Below are 22,545 nucleotides of genomic sequence, written 5' to 3'. Positions count from 1 at the left end.
AGCCTCTTCTCCCTCTCCCACTCCCCCTGCTTGTGTTCCTGCTCTTGCTGTCTCTGTCAAATAAATAAATAAAATCTTTAAAAAAAAAAAATACATAATTATTTTTCCTAAATTTAGTTCTGGTGTCATCACGTTTTTCCACCCTGCCAAATTATTAATAATTCCCCATAGACTACTAGATTAATTCTAATCATCTAACTCAACATAGCCTAAAGACCTCCCAATGAACTGTTCTCACTTCTCCTGGATTACTGCAATAACGTCCTAACTAGTGTGCCTTTTCCACTTTTAGCAGCTAGTCTATTCTCCTCACAGTAGCCAAAGAGATTTTAATTAAAAAAATACTGAAGTATAACTGGCATACAATAAATATCCTGTAGTTTCAGGTGTACATCATAGTGACTTGATATTTTTATACATTATGAAATGATCCCCATGGTAAGTCTTGTTATGGTCTGTCATCACACAAAGTTAGTACATTATTGACTAGATACCCTATGCTGTCCATTACACCCCTGTGTCTTATTTTATAACTGGTAATTTATATTTCACCTGCCCTCCAACACCCCCCACCACTTTCTGGTAACCAACAGTTTGTTTCCTGCACCTCCAAGTCTGTTTTGTTTGCTCATTTATTTCACACGTAAGTGAAATCATACGGCATTTGTTTTCTTCTGACTTATCACTTAGCACAATACCCTCTAGATCCAACCATGTTGTCACTTTCTCCCTATCCTATCTAGCAATCAAGTTAAAACAACAGAAAAGTTTCTTGACATCTTAGCTCCTTGCAAAAGTGGGTGGATGTTTTCCTAGTCTGCTGCCGTACTGAAGGATAAGGCCAGTTGAACTCCAGATGTCCTGTCTCTACTTTGCTGTTAAAGCTCCAGCCCATGGCTACTAAACTGAAGGCCTAGGAGCAGATGTTTACTGTTAGGTTTTTATCCCTCCTCATTTCTGGTCCCTAGAGAGTTCTCTCACTTTCCTGAGAGCTTTTACATTTTGCATTTACAAGATGTTTATTCTATTTTGTCCAGCATTTTCTGATGTTTTTAGTAGAAGTTTTAGTTTCCTGTCAGAAAATATTTTCAAAACAGCACTTTTAAAAAGGTTGCTAATAACAATTTGAATAAAGCTGATGTTTGGCTTGAAACCTTACTATGGTTTTCCAAGCCTTCATAATACAATGATATTAACTTCTCTTTTAACTTGCTAATTTTTGAGGCCTACTGGCAAGGGAGTTAGGGAGAGTCCAACCATTCACTCTTTCTTCTAACCTATCTGCCTAACTACGTATCTCTTTAATCATGCTATACATGCATACATGCACCTGAAGAAAGTTGCCAAATAGATTCATATTTGAAGCTGCATCTTAAATACCACAAAAGGCTGCTAAACATGTTATTAAACTAGGGTATGTTTAGATTTCTACGTAACAAAACTTTATATAATTTCTCGTTAAAAAGTGTATGTATTTGGCATTTTTCTAATTCATATAGTCATTCAATAGGTTAGAAGGGCTTTTTTAGTTTCATGTCATGGTTCTTAATGGGAGGGAGTGGGGAGAATTAACTACCATCCCACAGGGGACAAGTTTGGAAATGTGGCAGTGAGCACATATTTCCTGGGGACAGGGATGACAAAAATTGTGCAGTATATGGAACTGTTCCGCTTAAAATAGAATTAACCTGCCCAAAATTCCAAAACTTCTCCCACTGGTAAATACCACTTCAGAAAATTCTAAGCCATGTCCTTTATAATATGATTCAATAAAGAAAAAAAGTTATGGAGCAGCTATTGTATTTCACATCTGTGTTAAGTACATGGGAGGCAAATATTTGTAGACACAGTCTCTGCCTTCTAGAAGTGCACAGTTCATTGAAGACCAGTAAAAAGCCACTTAACATTTTAAGGTGAACAATCATCTTCAAAGTATTTTCCTATTTTAGCTTACATTTCTAAGAAGGAATTTTTGAAATAAGGTATATATGCCCTAAGTAAGGTTATGCCTCCAGTATGGCTCCATCTGACGATCACTAGATGAGAGGCTGGATTATAAAGAGGATGCATGGAGCACTGGGTGTTATATGCAAACAATGAATCATGGAACACTACATCAAAAACTAACGATGTAATGTAGGTGATTAACATAACATAATAAAATAAACAACAACAACAACAAAAAAAAACCCCAAAAAACTAATGATGTACTGTATGGTGACTAACATAATAAAATAAAATAAAATTTAAAAAAAATAAAAAAAATAAAGAGGATGCTATCGAAACCAGTATTATGTCATTTTCTCTAAGGTCACATGTATATTAAATGTTAATTTAAGATATAGCTAAATTTTTTAATGGTATGAAATTTATAACAGATTTTATCTATTCATAAATTACAAAAACAGATTTTTTTTACACATATGGCAATTTTTTTTTTTTTAAAGATTTTATTTGTTTGACAGAGAGAGACACAGCGAGAGAGGGAACACAAGCAGGGGGAGTGGGAGAGGGAGAAGCAGGCTTCCCGCGGAGCAGGGAACCCGATGTGGGGCTCGATCCCAGGACCCTGGGATCATGACCTGAGCCGAAGGCAGACGCTTAATGACTGAGCCACCCAGGCACCCCCACATATGGAAATTTTAAGAATAAATTCTTTACTATACTTATGCAACTTACCTGTGCCACCCGTAGTTCTGCTAACAGATCTGTAAAATTCTGGGTTTTGGTGGGCTCTGAATCTTCAACTACTTGAGACAGGAAACGACTTTTGTGCATCTGTTCTCTGATTTATTTTGAAAATAAAAAAATATTTTTTTTAAACAAAGTACTCCTTTCAATGCAAAACATACAATTCTTAAAATTAAAAAATCTAATGGACATTGCAACTATTTGAGCCACTGAAGAAAAAAAGGTTATTTACTCTAAAGATTAAAATAGTAAAATAGTAAAAGAAGTATAAGGGAGATGTTTGTTCAATTTAAAAAAATTGAAACCCTAACATCTTGCTTTCTTTATAATATAAAAATACTTTCTACTAATTCTCAGAGAAACAAAACTCAATGTGCGAGAAAGATGTGCTGCATTTATCCTGTGGTGCTACATCTTCCCTGCTACATCATTCTAGACTCCTTTCTAAGAAACACAAATCACCAATCATACACATGATAAATGACAAACAAAACCAAACACAGTCTATTATTTGAAGTTAGAATCAATTTTTCTGGTTTTCCAGAAACATTATACAAGGAGTTTAGGACTGCATTTAAAATCATCTAATCCTACTGTAAAGAAACCCTCTATTTCATCGTGAAAGCGCATTTAAAGCTTCAGTTTGGGATCCGGGAATAGATCTCTTTTAAACCCATGTAATATAGGATGTGATATTTTAGAATGCTTTATTGAAGCATACTTGACTGAAATCAGATATAAATGCTTTCACGCATCAGAACTGTGCAGATTATCACAACTGGCTTGGGGTCATACATTCAAGGCCAAAGAAGCTGCTGCTGCTGCTTTTTTTTTTTTTTTTAAGATTTTATTTATTCATTCATAAGAGACAGAGAGAGAGAGAGGCAGAGGGAGAAGCAGGTTCCCCGCTGAGCAGGGAGCCCGATGTGAGACTCGATCCCAGGACCCTGGGATCATGACCTGAGCCGAAGGCAGACGCTTAACCATCTGAGCCACCCAGGTGCACTTCTTTTTTTTTTTTTTTAAGATTTTATTTATCTGTCAGAGAGAGAGCGAGCACAAGCAGGGGGGACAGCAGGCAGAGGGAGAGGGAGAAGCAGGCTCCCCGCTGAGCAGAGAGCCTGACGCAGGACTCAATCCCAGGACCCAGGGATCACAACCGAGCTGAAGGCAAACCCTTAACTGACTGAGCCACCCAGGCGCCCCCAAAGAAGCTTCTTCTAATAGCAGTCCCATCTAAGTGATCAGGTGTCTATGTGAAGTGACACAAAACTAGTGAGCCATTTCCTAAAAGACAGTACCCTAACTTGCTCATGTTTATGAGTTCAGCTTTTTCACTCAATATGTTAAAGTTGGATGTAGTATTATCTAAAAGATCTTACAGATCTTACAGTCTGAAATATGATTCCTAAGTAGGTGCTGGTGCTCCCTGAGCCTGCCGTGCTGAGTGCTGGTTAGTAACAACTCACAAGTTCTTCTCTGGAGAAATGCCCTCAGCCAAATAGCAGCCTCTGCCCCCTGGCCTAGAGGATATCCCCCACTCCCTTCCTGGGGCATACCTCACCCAGTGACTGACTAGTTTGAGGGTATAAAAGATTGCTCCCCTTGCCTCAAGTGGGACCAACTCTGTGATGTAATCTGTTTTCCTGAGCTCTCTGGTAAGAACAGAATAAATAAAGCCAGTCACTGGCTAAGACCACGTTCTTACTTACCTTCCCTCCCCCTTATCCCATCTTGCTTCTCTTGTTCCCCTTCTCCTTAAGGTTATCCTCCCAGAAATCACCTCCATAAGGATCCCTACCTCAGGCTCTACTTCTACAGAACCTGACCTAAAACATTAAGTGATAGTTATATGATACATATATTTTTAGTATGATTAATCACATGGTTCCTTAGGAAATGGCTAAGCATCTCAGGCTTAATGACTGATCAAGAGGAATACTGTATATTCAATTTCCTAAAACTGATGTGAAACTCAAATATGAGTATGCTAAAAATACTAAAATATGTACTACTAGCCATCTAGTACTAAAAGAAAAATATACTGAATATTAAACCTATAAAAGTTACAAACCATAAATAAGTGTAAAATTTTTTTCAGTTCTAAGTAAAAATAAATGTATTTTTAGCATAACAATAAAATGCTTAGAAATAGTCTACATATATTTGATTTTACGAATTCAAAAAGAACTTACTTTAAGGAAGCTAACTCACTGAATAAACTCTGGTTTTCCTTGAACATTCGCTCTTCATTTTTCTTGTTTTGTTCTTGGAGATCTTTCACTTGATTATACAATCTTTCATTTTCCTTTTTATAAACAGAAAATTACATTTTAGTTAATAGTCATTAGTACTTACATAAGTATATATGCTCATAACAGATACATCCTTTAAACATTTTCAAAGTCTTTTACATTTATTTGGTTTTGAGTAAGCAAAATCTTTTTAAAACTCTTTATATCATCTCAGAAGAAAACCTGTTACCTGAAAAAATTCTTTCCAAAATGCTTACTTGAAAAAAAGAGTTGCAAAAATTCCCAAGATCCTAATGTCAGTGTAAGGCGCTGTATTTCACAGGAGTAAGCAGGCCGAGTGGCTGCAGAAGTAACTACAGCCTAACTGTGTGGACTAGGGGCAAAAGGCCCACTGGGACTGTCTGCATCCTCTTTTTTCTGATTCTAGCCTGGCTTCCTGCAATGAGGTAACTGGATATAGATAGTCACGATGGGCTTCCATGCTTGTTTCTGGAACTTTCTGTGAGCAGGGAGTTAGAGAGCAGGTATTTCTAAAAGTATAAGGACAAGGCAAAGCAGATACTAGGCCCAGTTCTCCCCTAGCCTTAGACTAAAGAGTGACTCAAACCAATCTGTGCTTAGGTGCTGTGGCTTATTAACTTTTTTAAAATTAAGAATCTGATGAAAACCAAGGACCTTTGAGGATCTAATAAAAACCACGGACTATCTCACCATGTCTGGCCTAGTGCTTGGTAAGATGGTCTGTGCTTAAATACCCACAATGTAATGTATACAGATATGCAAGTTTTGTGTTACATTTGTGGGAGAAGGTGGTTGGCATCCTTATGGGTCTGTGACATACTCCTTAAAAATGTGTGCTCTCAGGGCACCTGGATGGCACAGCTGGTTAAGTGAACAACTCTTGGTTTTGGCTTAGGTCATGATCTCAGGGTCAGGGGATTGAGCCCCATGCTGGGCTCCATACTTAGCACGGAGTCTGCTTGGGATTGATTCTCTCCCCCTCTCTTTCTGCTGTGCCCCCTCCCTGCCCCATACTCTTGCTCTAACAAATAAATAAATCTTAAAACAAAAACAAAAACAAAAACAAAAAACACAAACAGGTGTTCTCTACAGCAAGATCACAATGGCAGGCAAAGGATTTGGAAGGTTCTCACTAACTCTAGGGCAGTGTGCCCTACAAAATCAGTACTATTTCATCTATAGGAAAGTTATGAATCACTGATATGACAATGCTTTCTCTGGTTATCCTCAGATGACAATGCTAATTATTGATAGGCTTGATGCTTAAAAGTCAAAAGAGAAAAAGGTAATGAGTGAGAAAGAGAAGGGGAAGGGAGTAAGGGAAAAAAGGGGAGGAAACTAAGATGAAGTTCTATGCTGGAGATCACTAAACCTGTCCTGGCTGACTGGCTAGTCAGCATTACCAAGAATCCATCACACATGGCAAATATCTGCCTTCTTGTAGGACACACAGATTTTTTCTCATTTAATTCAAATTTTTTCACTCTCAGCACATTGGCAATTAATTTCAGATTTGTATTTCTGAATATAATACCAAAACTAATCAATATAATCTATTGAAAAGCATTACAGAAAACTAAAGAAGAATAGGGCAGTGTCTAAGGAATATGGCTATTAAAAATAGTAACAGGCAACATTCACTAATTGGTTACTGGGTGCCAGGTACTAAGAGGTTGGTTTGCCCTTTCATTTTTTTTTTGCACTTTCATATTTTAATTTCATAACCATCATATGAGGCAGCTACTGTTATTACCATCCCCACTCACAGATGAGCAAAGTGGCTTAGAGAGGTGAAGTGATTTGCCCAAGGCTGCACAGCAGGAGGTGGAGGGAGGACTAACACTGGATTCTTTTTTTTAATTATTATTATTAACATATAATGTATTATTTGTTTCAGGGGTACAGGTCTGTGATTCATCAGTCTTACACAATTCACAGCGCTCACCACAATACGTACCCTCCCCAGTGTCCCCATGCTCTTAACCAGCTTAATTATATGCCTATGAAAAATGTTCAGACTAGTCAAATTATTACTTACTCATTTTTGCCAGAATTCCTGTTACCCGCTACATGAGCATAGAAATATTTTAATATGCCTTACTTTTTATAATCAAAGAAATCTCAAGAACAAATTCACAAAGTGCTGAAAATTCACCACACCTGTTGATATCCTTGAAGAAGTGTCTCTTGTTCCTGTATTTCTTTTTGAATTTGCTTCAATTTTTCTTCAGTGACAGTATCAGCTGTTTCTCCAAAATGTAACCATCTTTGCTTTTTGTTTGTTTCTTCAAAGCTACTTAACTTTGAGAAAATACAGACATTATTTTATTTAGGAAAGGAGATGATGAAGTGAGAGATAAGAAAGAATAACAGAAAACTCAACATGCATAGATCTAAAACTGTCCTATAACTACAATGGAATTAACACCAACTAGCTAAATCATTACAATGTGATGTTTTGTGCTGATGGTTCTGGTGATGAGAGTAACTCAGAAATGCTACACAGTGTCATTCTCTGAATCTAGGCCTTCTATAGCAGTTCTTTCTGAAACTGTCTTCTTTGAAGGTCATAGTGAACTAAGGGATTTGTTTTCAAAAAGGACTGCTAACAGAAGAAAATTATCAAAATGAGCCAATTTAAATTTTGATTTTTTCCCAGTGGGTTCGAGTTAGGCTCTGTTGTGAGGAGGCAGTCTTGGGAACCATGTTCATATTTTACACAGCAAATACATCAAGTCAGACAGCCCCAGGAACAAAGGAAGACAATGCATTTTTGCAGGGAGTACAAGTTCTTTTTATTCAATAAAAGGAGAAACAGGACAATGTGTCTAGTACCTTGGCTTGAAGAATGTAATTGTCTTGGTTCAGTCTGAAGAGTTCCTTTTCCTGTTGTCTCTTTAGTTCTTCCATCTTATTTTCCAGCTCTCTCTCTTTTTCTGAGAATGTAACTTTAATTTGCTCAATTAGGGCTTGTGCACCCCTCCATTTTTCCTCTGCTTCCTGAACTCTTTTAAACATAATTAACTCGGTCTCCTTGTTCTCACCATGGTATCCTGAAGAATCCTTTTAAGGAGAAGCATTACTTCATTATAGTATATTTACATACTAGGTTTGAAAACAGGTGGTTAGAAAAAAAAAACACAATGAATAAAAATGACATGGTTAACAATGTTCTGCTATAGAAAGAAATCAATAAATGTTCAGTAAGATTAGAACAGCATGCTTAATGCAAAACAAATGTCATTATTACTTAGTTTTAATATTATAAAACAGAAAAAAATTATGAATGTGATTTTGAAATTCAATACCTACATTCTGAAACTGAACACAATAATCAGTTTCTGTAGAATCTTCAGCCTTCTTAGGAGTAGCCAGGCAACTTTCAGTTTTGGGAGCTGCTTTACCCAAAGCTGCAGGCTTGATGACTTTTGTTCCCGATAAGATTTCTAAATATTGTAAACAATGGACAGAAGCACCACAAATGCAAACAAAGGTGAATGTGTATTCAGCAATCATGTAACAGTAAGTACTAATACAATGGGAACAGTAGGATAGAAGAGGATCTGGAAAGAGGCTGGGGTCTAACTCTATAACACAGCTGTTTCACTGCAGTCAGAACTGCTGCCCATAATCAACATTTCACTCAATTTGACAGAGAAGGCTAACTGACCCAAGATTCATGTCAAATGATAAACGGAGCTAAAAAAAGGTGAGGAGAATGTGGACAGGGATAATTTCAGGCCTTACTAATTTTAAATACTATTCTTTAAAAGAGTCACAGCAATAACAAATAAGAATATCCAAGTGATGAATCAAAGAGAAGCTGATTAACTTTATGAAGCACTTTAGTTCAAATTAACGGTGCTTTCAAAGCACACTTTTCATAAATAATGTGTATCAAGATATAGTATCAAAGGAATAATATAAATTGCATGGAAACTTTACAACAGCTAGTCTAAATTTGACTTAAAAGTAAAATTATAATACTGCTATAAAACCCTGATAATATATATTGAATTAAAAAAATGTGATTAATGTATGTTCTGGTCCAATTTTCACCTTTTAAGGTACCTCATAAATCCCCAAACAGTAGGAATAATTCTAAGGCCAATAAATTACTCAGTTAATAATAAAAAGAATGTTTATGAGAAATACCTTGAAGAGATCTTGAGGCTCATATTCAAATACTATAAGTTTGAGCTGAACAGTCAGTAAACACTCATTTATCTGCCTTAGAGGTAAATGAAGAATTTGAAATTTATATTTTTAAATATAATTTCTTCAAGATGCTAACTTTTAAGTGTAAAGTTTACTTTTTCATTAAAAGTGAAAAAATACATGGTTATTAAAGATTTGGAAATTACAGAAAAGTCAAAAAAAGAAACAAGTCACCAGTAGCGCCTCACCCAAAGATTTCTTTCTAATCTTTTTTGTAGGCATGCAGGGGTTTTCCTTACAGAGTAGTAGTCATATGTAATTGGACTATTCCGTGTAGAAGGTTTTGTGGAGAACTTAAAGTGTTCAAAAAGAAACGGAGTCATTGTAAAAGCTGGCATTCATCCTTCCAAGTCACTGGAGATCCATTAATGTGGCCAGTGAATGAGGTGTGATCTGCTAGCACTGTCATTCTCCCTACGCAGTGGCAGCTAAGGGTGGCAGGTGGTTCTTACTCAAGTTGTAGTCAGCCAGTGCTTTCATACCAGAATTCTCTCTTCTTGAATTCTTAATTTTCATTTCTCTAAGTAATTACTTTTAGTAATGGTACATAGACAGTATCTTTTTCCTTTATACATGAAGAAAATTTGCCCGGATAGAAAACTTTAATATGAAAACATTGCAGAATTTGGACCTCATGAACCCTTCTTGAAAAAACAATGGATTAAGAAAATTTAGTCAAAAAATAAACCAATCAAAATAATTCCAGAATGGAGAAGCTATGGCTAAGGGACTCGTGAAAAGCATTCCATCTCTTTAATAATCAGAATGAAGACCTAAATTCAAAAGCTGAGGGGAATTAAGGTTGCAGGATAGAATATAATAAATAAACTTGAACAAGGAAAAATGAAATCAACAAAAATGAGTAAAAGGCATGTGAGTGGGGGATGTAAGAGTTTTACTACCTTATATTTCACAGAAGGGAAAACTGATAATGTATAAAATTGAAAATGCAGTTAAAAGCAGCATGATTCTGGCAATCTTTGAGTGGTTTTCAAAATCTGTTTTCTTTTAAAGGGTTCTTTTGGGATATAATATTTCTTAGGATGAAATTTTTCTTACAGATTTAAGAAAAACTAAATCTAATATTTTATTTAAAAGAACCTGTAGGGGCGTCTGGGAGGCTCAGTTGGTTGAGCATCACGTCCGACTCTTGATCATGGGTGCGAGACCCGAGTTGGGCTCCCCGCTTGGGAGTCTCTCCCTCTGCCCCTCTCCCCACTCATGCACTCTCTCAAAAATAAATAATATTAAAAAAAAAAAAAAAAAAGAACTTGCAAAGAGTGATCCTGTTCTTATAAAATGTTTTGTCCATTTAGCCATATGTCTGCTTCTCTCCTTCCATCCACCACCTATGCTTCCTTCTATCTGTATAAGGACATACACATGAGAAGCATGAAATGATGCTCACTCAGTGTGACACCCATTGCTTCTTGCTTTCTTTTTACTTTTCTGTATTTTTAAATTTAAATAATGAGCAACTATTCCTTTTTTGACAAGAAGCTTATTAGTCTAGGGGTGCCTGGGTGGCTCAGTTGGTTAAGCGTCTGCCTTCGGCTCAGGTCATGATCCCAGGGTCCTGGGATCGAGCCCAGCATCGGGCTCCCTGCTCAGTGGGGACTCTGCTTTTCCCTCTGCCCCTCTCCCCAACTTGTGCTCTTGTGTTCTCTCTCTCTCAAATAAATCTTAAAAAAAAAAGAAGAAACTTATTAGTCTAAAAATAAAAACGTAAGTTAATAGCCAAAGAAAATTAATTTAAAATAAAAAGGAAAACCACCACACAGCAGGTACTGCTAATTGCCAATCTCCTCTTCCCTATTAACAGAAACCTCCCTATTAATTTTGCCCTGGGCAGCAATGTACCCAGTTGAAAATACTCATCTCCCTGGACTCCAGGCAACTGAGGGTGGCCATAAGATCAAAATTCAAGCTAGTAGATGAAAGCAAAAGTTTCTTACATGGTGCTTCCAGAAAAGTCACTACTTTCCTGATGAAGAAGTCGATGATTTAACTGGCATGGACCTTTTACTTTTTACCTTTCCTCCTGACCCAGCCTGGAGGCTGAAATAGCCACCTTGTTATAATGAAGACAAAAGTCACAGATAAAGGATTTTGCAGCAGGAAAGAAGAAGGGATCTGGTTCCTTGCACAGTGGTGCCAGGTCTGAACTGCCTATTCCTGCCTTCTTGTTACATGAAAAAGAGAAACTCTGAGTAAGCCCCAGCACCTGGCTTCTTTTTCATCTTAATCAAGGTTGATTCCAAGTGCATTCTCTAGACTTTCTGAACACTAATCTGTATCTCAGAGTCTGCTTGTTGGAGAACCCAACCTGTGACAAGTAACAACCATCCCAAAGGAATGAAAATTCTTCTGAATAAAACTAAAATTGCTCTGGAGGAATTTTACAATAAAAAGAGATTTAAAAAATCATGTCTAATGAAAAAAAAGTAACTCAGTATAAAAATGGACAGTCAAGGTTTATCATTGTACTTTAATATAAATTGTACTGTTTTATTTTTATTTTGGTAGTCACAAATACTATAAAATTTTGAAACAGGAAAAGATACTCATAAAGGTATTGTTGGTTTCCTCTATCAACCTCTCAATCATGCCCCTCGTTTCTTTTCCACCCACTGTGACATTATTTCTGCCTTCATTCTTAGTAATTTCAATATACTCATAGTGATCCTTTCAACCCTTGGCTCTTGGGTCCTTATACTTAACCTCTCCACCTCAGCTACTTACTTACATTGGTATACTCTAGGCCTTTTCTCTACTAGTAACACAATCACTTCTAATCTCAGTCTTAGGCATTTCCTCTCTATCAATCCTATCTCCCACTTCATGCCCTCTGGTATTTGGATTCCATCAATCCTTTAACCCCAACAGTACTCATAGACGGTCAATCCTACCTGTTTCATACTGTATTACACCCCTTGACGTCCTTTCTTCCTTCCTTACTCAATTTGAAGTCCACATACACCATTAGCTCTCTTCTTGCTCCTCAGTTCATTGTACTCATTTGGCAAAAACCACTCTTCTTGGTAAATCCAACTATACAACTACCCAACACCTGCAATCATGTAGCAAAACGTGGACATGCACAAACACACACACACACACACAAATATGTTGCCTGGTATCAATTTAAATCTATAATCACTAACTTCAAGAAGACTCTGCTGTGGGCAATCTAGTCCTCCAGGATGGCTATTTCATCTCTTCTCTCCTCTCCTCTAACACTCCTACCCCATCCTCAATGCCAGCGAATGATACTATGTTTTATTTCTCAGAGAAAATGGAAGCAATCAGAAGAAATCATCCACATTCTTTCACCATGTCTACCCACCCACCAGTATCTGTGTCTACGTCTTCCCCTTTCCCATCTGCTTGCACAGATGAATTGTCCACGCCTCTATCTGGAGCCAATCCTTTCAATGAACTCTAGATTCTGTTACAGTTCCTCTACTCAAGGACACTGCTCTAGCAATTCTTCCCCTCTCACCACCATGAATCTACTGAAATCTTTCCAAAATGCATAAACATACTATTAGGCATACTATTATTCCTACCATTAAAAAAAAGGCAAAACAAAAAGCTTTCCTTGACTCTACTTCCCATGCCAGCTACTACCCCATTTTTTTCTGCCTTTTACACTCTTTCCTCCTAGTCTATAAAGCAACCAATTTTATTTCTCACATTCCCTCCTATTCTCATTCAGCCTGCCTTTTACAGCCACATAACCATGGAAACTGTCCAGTTTACTGATGACCTCCTCCATGCTAAACCCAAAGGTCAGTTCCCAGTTTTCACTTTCCTTTCTCTCTCAGCAGCAACTGACAGATAAATCAACTCTCCTTTCTTCACTTGGCTTTCAGGATCCCACATATTCAGGTTTCTTCCAACCTTACTCTCTTCTCTTTGCAGGTTACTCCTCTTCTTCCTGACTTCCTAAGGTTAGCATGCCCACAGCTCAGGCCTTGGTCTGCTTTTCTCCTATAGCAATGCTCACTCTCTTTGTCAGTCTCATGGTTTAAAAACCATCTATATTAGTTTGTTTTGTTTTTTTTTTAAGATTTTATTTATTTATTTCGAGAGAGAGGGAGAGAGAGAGAGAGCATAAGCAGGGGGGGAATGGCAAGCAGAGGGAGAAGCAGGCTCCCCACTGAGCAAGGAGCCCATCATGGGACTTGATCCCAGGACCCTGGGATCATGACCTGAGCAGAAGGCAGACACTTAACCAACTGAGCCACCCAGGCGTCACCCATCTATATTAGTTTTCACAATAACTCACAAATCATATCCGCAGTCTACACCTCCCTCTTGAACTCTAGACTTTTCTATCTAATTGGTTCCTTGTTGTCTCCACTTGCATGTAGAACAGTCATTTCAAAAATAAGAGAAAATAAGGCAATACAAAAGACTTTGTAGGGGAAGGAATTAGAGGTTCACAGGTTAAGAACAAGATGAAAGGATGCTTGCATTAATCCTACAGAATCATATTCCTGTCTCTACAGAATAACTACCTCCTGCTGGTATTCTCCTCTATTCTGACATAAATCAGCCTTGGCCTTTCTTTCCATCTTAGATGCACAGGTTGCTGCAGCAAATACAACACAAAGGCAGGAGAGAGTCTTTAATGCCTAAAGAATTTAAAATAGAGTCAAAGTGGTCCTGGACTTAATAGTCTTAGGGAAAAGCAAGGAAAGACATTTCAAGCTAGAAATGAATTTTCCAATGAGGACAGTTCTCTTCATGACAAATATCACCATATAACAATGATGAAATTGGTCACCTATTAAATTTAATCACAAAGGGAAGGACAAAATGCTTCTGGCTCCACAGCTCTCCCTTCCTCACTGGAATTTAAAGGCAGCAGAAATGTTGGTTTGATCTGAACATTTCTGTTCTTTTAATTGCTGCATGGGCTCCTAAGTTGAAAATTATCCTTTCCTACTGTCACTATAAATGACTGCATTAGGAAATAACAAACAGAGGCACTGCGATATATAAAAATACGCATTATGTGCTATATAAAACATCCAGCCTGGCTCAGTCTATACTGAACTAATATCCAAATAATCTCTATAATCAACCTTCATCTGTAGGTTGCCATTTGCATTCTGAATTTGTAGTTCTTCTCTGGTAAACACTGGATATTCCAAAGTCAACCAGATGAGGATGAGTTTGACTCCTATTCACTTCCCATACTTTAGGAGTGTCATTCAGGAAAGCCTACAGCCAATGCCAAAATCCTCCTGTAAACTGCATCTTTCAGAATGGAATATCCTATCTTAAGATGAATTCTTTCCTATGAAAATAAAAGTTCACAGAAGGAGAGAAAGAAATAGGGAAAGCAGAGAGCAAGGAAAGTAAAATAATACACTATATGCACAGAACTCTATTACAAAAAGAGCATATAATTACCTTTTTTCCTAGCTTGATTTGAAGTGGGACTGGATCTCATTTTCATAACGTCCTTTGAAGTTTTCTTTTCAAGAGTAGAAAAAGTCTTGAATGGTGAACTGGATTTGCCATAGCCTGAGCTCCTAACTGATGCATATAATCCACTCTGGGGTTTTCTTTTAAGTAACGGAGGTGCACTTTTGGCCTTCTTGTATGGTACCTGTTTACCAGTTATAGCCCCTTCTTCTCCAGAACTGAGTTGTTTAAAAGTCTGCACACAAGTAGCAGCTTTTTAGGACTTAAATAAACTTCAACTACAGTTGTAAATGAAGATTTAACAGATCACAAAACCACAGTGATACTAAATAATAGTTTGTATTATTATATTATCTATATATTACATATATTATATATATATATATACACACACACACGTATAATATATATATTATTATATTATAAGGCAAACCACTAAACACTGAAGTTCTCAAAGTCTAACTCATCAGAATTTTAGTATTTTGAAGCACATCTTCACAGTCAGGAGTAAAACAAAGCAAAATAAGAGAACAAAATAAGCTTGCCAGGAAACAAGATGTGTAATTACTAGAATTAATATAGAAGAGAACAGGAAAGAATATGTTTTCAAATGACATAAAATTTTATCTTTTTTTTCTCCAGAAGTCTCAAGATAAAAATTTATTAATACCCTGTCTTAGTCCACAAAAAACTGGAGACAGTTTATGGTAAACACATAACTTAAAACTGTAAAATAAAACTAGAATATTGAGATCAAAGAAACTATAAATCAGAATAGATCAAGAACAGAAGAAAAAGGAATAGTGAAATATAACTTTCTCAACAGCTGCTAATAGCATTTATATAAAATGCCAACTTACCTACTTTTGTAGAACACACACTACTGGAAAGATTTAAAAAGCACTAGAATGATGAATAAACTTTATTTTCTTGTGCTACTCAAATTCTGGACTACACTTATCAAAAACAAATGAAGAATGTAAAGAATGGCTTCCAAAAGAAAGCTAATGCTGTGGTAGTATTTTAAAATTTGGGGACTATGGGATGTTGTTAATAAATACTGCTCACACATATCCAGGATCTATGTGGAGGTTAGTATGTAATCAATCCCACTAGCTTAAGAAGTACCTACTTATCAATAGTATTTATATAACTTCATTTATCAATACTTCAAATCAACTTAGATTATAAACACTTACTTTATTCATTTTGTCATCCTGAGGCAATAAAGAAGGACCAACAGATAGTTTTTTCCTCAAAATATCAAGGTACATTTTATCTACATGTTCTTCCGTAGTATTTACTCCTGGACAGCCATTTTCTATACCTTTATTTGTCGTCTTTTGTAAAACCACATTCTCTTCATTTTTGTCAAAAAATTGGTTCACATTTCGTGGCTCTTGAGATATAATATTTGGGTTCATCTTAAGGGATAAAGGGCTAACAAATTCAGTTTCTTTTCTATCAGCCAGTTTCTTATAGCTATAAAACAAAACAGAGAATGAACCCTAGGTGACTCCTCAAATATCAATTATATATACATATAGCATACATATCACATATATTTACACATACAAAATATAAGAAATATTTATATTTTATTATGTATATTATTATTTATATATAATATTTGTAACTATTTAAATTAGGTCATTAATGTCAAATATATTATCTGTAATTCTGGTTAGCAGAGTATACTCATATAGTGTCCTATAACTCTTTTAAATTTCAGATAATTTAATGCAGTATAAAATTAAGGATCACATGGATGACTCTGAGACCTACTTCAAAGGAAAGACAAACCAAGCAAGACTGAGACTGTTTTTGTGTAAGAAAAAATAAAAATTGAATTTCTAATGAACTTTGTGTAATTAATCTTTTATCCATAATATCATGTCAACATGCATTTGAGACAGGAAAAACATTTTACACATTTTTAGAAGAAACTAAAGAAGTAATAATTTATGCCAATGAGAAATAGAGTATAAATATTAAAAAGCATAAATTTCATCACACTATAGGAAAAATTTTAAAGTAAAACAGGAAAATCACTAGTATCTTGAAATAAAATTATGTCTGTGGTTTAAAACACTTAAATACAATGTAATATTTCAGACCATTCAATTTTTTTTTTCTGAAGATTTTATTTATTTATTTGACAGAGAGAGACACAGCGAGAGAGGGAACACAAGCAGGGGGAATGGCAGAGGGAGAACAGGCTTCCCGCGGAGCAGGGAGCCCGATGTGGGGCTCGATCCCAGGACCCTGGGATCATGACCTGAGCCGAAGGCAGACGCTTAACGACTGAGCCACCCAGGCGCCCCTCAATTTTCAAAATAGAGAAAATATCCCTTAAGGAAATGTTCTAAATGTGGTTAAGTATCAGTATAGCATAGGGGCTCCAAAAATATGGATACTGTTATTTTCAAACTGAGTAATCATGGTCTATTAGGTCATTTAATTTTGTAATTTATAAAATAAGATGTCATTTATAAAATAAAGTTTAAGAGGCTACTATTTTCTTGTAAGATAGACTGGCTTCTCAGTAATTGTTAGGCCTTTCTAAAGTAGTTGGAATCATCAGAAAATATAATAGTTCTTTCCTTCTTCAGGTAGCAGAATCTGGCTAGAAGCTCATCAAAACTGTCTCCTGTTCTTTCTGCATACTAACTAAACTACATTTCCTTGCCTCCCTGAATCTAGTTGGGGCCAATTACTAGTTCTTGCCTTTAGAATGTGAGTGCTATGGTGACAAGAACCTAAGATATGTGTCACTGGCTCAGTGGCTGGGTTTTGGGTGGCAAGGAAAATGATACTAGAAGCTGGAGAAGTGGCAACCTATGTTTTACAGTGACAAAACATTTGCCAAACAATCACCTACAATGGTTTATAAGGCAGATCACATGGCTACTGAGTCTGGGTACTAAGAAAAATGGCAGGAGAGTTTCTAAGTGCTAGCTACTATTGACTACTTTTGACAAGATACTAAAAGAAAGATATGAGCTCAAAATAAAAAAGGGTCAGTTGATAAGAAGAAATCAAAGAAAACAGAGAGAGTCTAGAAACTCAGTGCCTCTAAGGTTCACTCTCTGTGAACCTAACAGTAGGATTCAGCATTGAAAAATGCTATGAAAAAGCAGGATTTCACGAGACTTCTAAGTTGAAAAGAGTGACTCAGTCCTTTGACAAAGATCATACTAAAGGAGTCCTCTTCACACTTAAGGTTATTGTTCTCAATTATATACAGATAGCTGCAACTGAATTGAGAGGAAAAAAAGAAAGAAAGAGGGACAAAAAAAGCAAATACTTAAAGCAGATTTAAAACCTCTGACTAGCAAACTGACTTTAAGTGTAGTTACTGGCACATGGGATTCACTGGAAACTAATAGATAAGAAGTCTACTAAACTTTTTGAAGGAACTGTAATGACAAGGAAACTACAACCATATTTATAAAACAAACAATAAAAGCCAGAGACTTATCTGGGAGCCTTAAAATCACCTGCAGGCAGGAAGTGGACTAAAAGGAATGCATCCTCCAGGACGGGCACAGCCTCCCCACAAAACCCACTTCAGTTGTGGCCAAGAGTGTAAATATTGTTATAAGGCCTTTCCCGTGGATTTCAAGGTTGCATTATTTGCTGTCTTTTCCTCATATTTTTCCCTTCTTAATGGGAGTATTTGTTGTAGTTTCGCTATCATATACTGGATGGGGGTGAGGAAGTAGGGAACTTGTGTAGATACAAGATTAGTAGACAGTGAGGAGCTACATTCAAACCCGTTGGAGAAGACACTGCTTCAACTGGAAATCCTGGTCTTTTAGATGGACATAGTTCTGAATGGGACTTTGGGCTGTTTGCTTTGGGGAGGGGATAGTGGGTCTGTGTATGAAGAAGAGTAAAATGGATATTTGGTTACTAGAAGGGTAGATTCTGGTAGAGACTAACTAGATGCCTATCAAACTCATTTAACTTTTCTTTCTGAGCATATAAGCAAATCCTATTTCTTTCTGAGCATATAAGCAAATCCTATTTCCCAGCCTCTTGGACCTTGTTAGCTAGATGTGATGGTTCTTACCAATAGAATGTGAATTGAAGTGATGTAATACTTCTGTGTTGAGGCAGTTAAAAGGAATTGTGCTAAATTACCTTTTTTCTTTCTTTATCAACTGGTTGGATGAGGCCATGACAACCTTAAAACCATGTGTTGATGACAAAGTAGCCTGGGTCCCTAAATGACCATGTGGAATACAGTCCCATCCTAACCCCACTGACACACACGGGATTATGATGTGAGCAAAAAATAAATTTTTGGTGATGCTTAGCTACTAAAATTTTAATAATCCCAGTAGCCAGGATTATTTACTCTACAGTTTACTGAACAGTTTTCAGACATGAATACTAAAGTTTATACTATTGACATTTCTGTAATGATTGTTATGCCTTTAATGTAAGTATACTTGTTTTTAGACCTTAAATGAAAAAAATCTCTATTTAGAGATTACACATTAGTAAAATGATTCCACCTATGCCAACAAAGACACAAAGATATGTAAGCACATCTCTTCATTAATACTAACATAGCCCCCAAACAGCAATAAGTGAGAATGATCTGCCCTTGAAAACATACTAACTAGTGCTACAGATCAGTGGAAGAATACTAGACTTAGCATTCAAGTAGACTGGCTTCATTGCCTCATTTTCTCTCAAATGGAACAAATGTAGAAACAGGATGAGAAATCACTACAAGTGGATTTACATGATGAGGAGGTAGTATAAGGAGGGACTCAAACTGTGTCTGCTGAAAACACAAATGAACGAATGAATACATGGAGGGAATGACAGGCTTCTCACAGAAATATTTCATGGAGATCAAAGATCTGACAGTGTAAGTGGTTAAGCACATGGACTTCTTGTGTTTCCTGGTTATATCCATATGATCTTGAGCAATTTCTTATACTTCTTTTTTGCGGGGGGGAGGAGTGGGAAGGAGCACAGAGAGAGGGAGAGAGATAGAGAATCTCAAGCAGACTCCATGCCCAGTGTGGAGCCCAACGCGGGGCTCAATCTCACAACCCTGAGATCATGACCTGAGCCAAAATCAAGAGTTGGACGCTAAACTGACTGAGCCACCCAGACCCCCCTATTTAACTTCTTTAAGCCTCAGTTTTCTTATCTATGAAATGGAGATGATAATAAAATATACCGCACAGAGTGGCTATAAGATTAAGTGAAATCTAATATGTAAAGAACTCTGCACAGTACCTGGCCCACAGTAAGCATGTGATAAAAATGTTAGCTGTCATCACCACCACCACCACCATCTCCATCATCATCATCTGGTTCTTGTGAGAGCTCCACCATTAAACTGGTTTACCTCAGTTTCATCACTTGAATGATGCAGATAAAGATGCCTGCCCTATTTGTTATGAGGATCACATGAAATGATGGATGTGACACAAATGCAAGGTTACTGTGATGTGCTACTCTGTGTGCTGGAGAATGACAGCGTGGTCCCACGAGTTTCCATTAAAATGTACTGAAGCCCGCTGCTCTTGTGACCAAAACACTTACCCTGTAAAAGGATGGCTGGTCTGTGACTAAGTGCAAAACTAAGTGGTTTATAAAGAAGCAAATCTATGATGCATACAGAATAAAATTCATGGTCCCTCTCACTGTTCAAATCAACTGCCCTGAGCTATTTAAAGCTGAAAGGATTTTAGTTTTCAGTAAAAAGCCGTCAGACCACTTAAAAAAATGGCAGCACTTTTTTTTTTAGTGGCATCTATTTAAAAAATATATATTTTTTTATTTTAGCACTAGAAGAATTTTGATAAACTGAGTAAGAACTACTAATAAGAAGAGAGCAGTGACTCACAGGTACACTCATATAAGCTACCCATTAATCATTCACTAGGAATGAGTATGTAAAAGAAATGACTAAAAGTTTCCAGTAACAAAACAATAAACAAACAACCTGCACAATCCATTCCAAAAAACCTCATACCTGACAGGTTGTAAATCAAAACCACTGACACCAAAGGAATCTATTCTGATAGGTTTCATCAGCTCCTCTACTGTGGGCAGATCTAAGAGGAAAAAAAGTTAAAATAGCAACCCAAAAAAACATGTGAATTACTTAAGTTAAAGTCTAATCCCACTAAGATTACATTTTTTCTGACTGAGCTAACAAAATGGCATATACAATAAACCCAGTTTCCCACTATAAACTTACTTGTACTAAGAAAATCTCCTTTGATTTATATATATATATAATATATATTATTAACTATATATTATATATAATGTATCTAACTATAAAATATCAAAAATATGTGCATGGCTGTGTCCATACATGCACACACATTTGTTAAATATATTTTAGTTGATTCTAAAATACTGTTCTCTATTTAAAAAATAACTTTAGTACAGAAAAGCATAAAATAAAGTGAAAACAGTTAGGTGATTTCCTAATTTGGCCAAGGCATACTGAAGGAGGAACTGAAATTTTATCCCCTGTTCAGCTCTAACTTTATAACCACTGATTCCCAAATTCCATTTTAACAAACCCTTTAAGTTAAATTCAGAGACTGAGAAACAATCACTACAGCAAACTGCATTGAAATTATACCACACTAGAGACTGTTCGGAGAGGGTCTCGAATTAACTTTTACCAGATTCTGTAGTAGAGATGTTTTTAGAGGACTCTTCATTTTCTTGAGGATAATCCTTCACTGAGCTCTTGATATTTTCCATTGCATTACTCTCAGTTCTTTGCTCGTCTGCATCTCCCAAAGAATGGGCTATATGACAATAAGCCTGATGGAGAGCTTCAATGTCACTATTGCTTTGTCCATAAGAAACACCTATTGGAATAAATGTCATCTCCAGTATAATCACACAAATACATGAAAGACATAAAACACCAATATCATCCCTTCATGTGTTTGGAATGGTGAATGAGGCTGGTGGGACAACTGCAACATTATAAAGTACAAACCTTGCTAATATGTAGCTATAGCCTAACAGTACAAAATCAGAGCAGGCTCAATAACTCTTCAGCAAGTTGAGATGTGTCCTGACACAGGAACTGTAAATAAACTCTGACTCCACTAGTTATTGCCTTCTCTTCTCACTACCCTTAATCAACCCCATTACACTGGATAAAACTATTCGCAAATTTCCTAAGCTGACAAAATCTTTCAAGGATTCTGTCTCCCTTACCACTACCACTCTCTCTCACTCTTGCATTCTCTCTCTGCTTCCCAGTGCCACCAAGTATCTTGTAGTCTGCATTTCTTCAACTGAAATTCACTCCCCTAACTTTGCGATCCAGTATGTGTTCCAATATCCTGTGTACACTGCTATAATCAAAAGCAATTTTCTAATAGTCAAATCTAGCCATCTTTAATTCTCTCCAACCCAGTGAGACATCTGACACTGTCCTCCTCCTGGGAACTGTTTCTTCTGTATAGCGTCTTCTTGTTCTTCCCACCATTCTGATGGCTACCTATCCATCCTTTATGGTAAACAGCTCATCTCAGAGTTCCATCTTCAGTCCTCTTTTTTAAACCTCTCATTTATTTATTTATTTATTTTTGAGCTGGCAAATTTCATCAAGACCCTTAGCTCAACTGTTACCCATATGATTGTGACTCCCAAATCTATGTCTTTGTCCTTACCTCTTTTCTGAATATTAAACTTTCTAACAGACATTTACACTATAAGTAAATCAAATCTAATATATCCCCACCTGAATTAATTATATTCCCCAACAAAACTTGTTCTACTACAAGTATTTTAGCTAATGGCATCACTATTCACCCAGTCATCCAAAATAGAAAACCTGATGTCATCATTCACTCTTCCTTCCCTATTAATCTCCTCCTTCTCCCACCAATTAATTAATAAATTCTGGAAAAAA

General features: G+C 36.5%; 1 protein-coding gene across 2 annotated transcripts in view; it reads right to left on the bottom strand.

The window, feature by feature from the left end:
* CEP162 (centrosomal protein 162) overlaps positions 1-22,545 on the bottom strand; it is a 100,264-nt gene that overhangs the window by 39,984 nt on the left and 37,735 nt on the right. For both annotated transcript variants that reach the window (XM_036101001.2, XM_078055032.1), the window contains exons 10-18: positions 21,296-21,487; positions 20,629-20,710; positions 15,824-16,106; positions 14,610-14,859; positions 8,280-8,413; positions 7,803-8,030; positions 7,128-7,268; positions 4,887-4,999; positions 2,680-2,785 (exon numbers count right to left, since the gene is read on the bottom strand). In XM_036101001.2, the coding sequence (XP_035956894.2) occupies positions 2,680-2,785; positions 4,887-4,999; positions 7,128-7,268; positions 7,803-8,030; positions 8,280-8,413; positions 14,610-14,859; positions 15,824-16,106; positions 20,629-20,710; positions 21,296-21,487 (1,529 nt within the window). The remainder of the gene's footprint in view (positions 1-2,679; positions 2,786-4,886; positions 5,000-7,127; positions 7,269-7,802; positions 8,031-8,279; positions 8,414-14,609; positions 14,860-15,823; positions 16,107-20,628; positions 20,711-21,295; positions 21,488-22,545) is intronic.

The sequence above is a fragment of the Halichoerus grypus genome, chromosome 9, assembly GCF_964656455.1.
Source record: "Halichoerus grypus chromosome 9, mHalGry1.hap1.1, whole genome shotgun sequence".
NCBI classification, from domain to species: domain Eukaryota; kingdom Metazoa; phylum Chordata; class Mammalia; order Carnivora; family Phocidae; genus Halichoerus; species Halichoerus grypus.
Note: the sequence above shows the minus strand (reverse complement) of the source record. Positions and strands in the feature narration are given on the sequence as shown.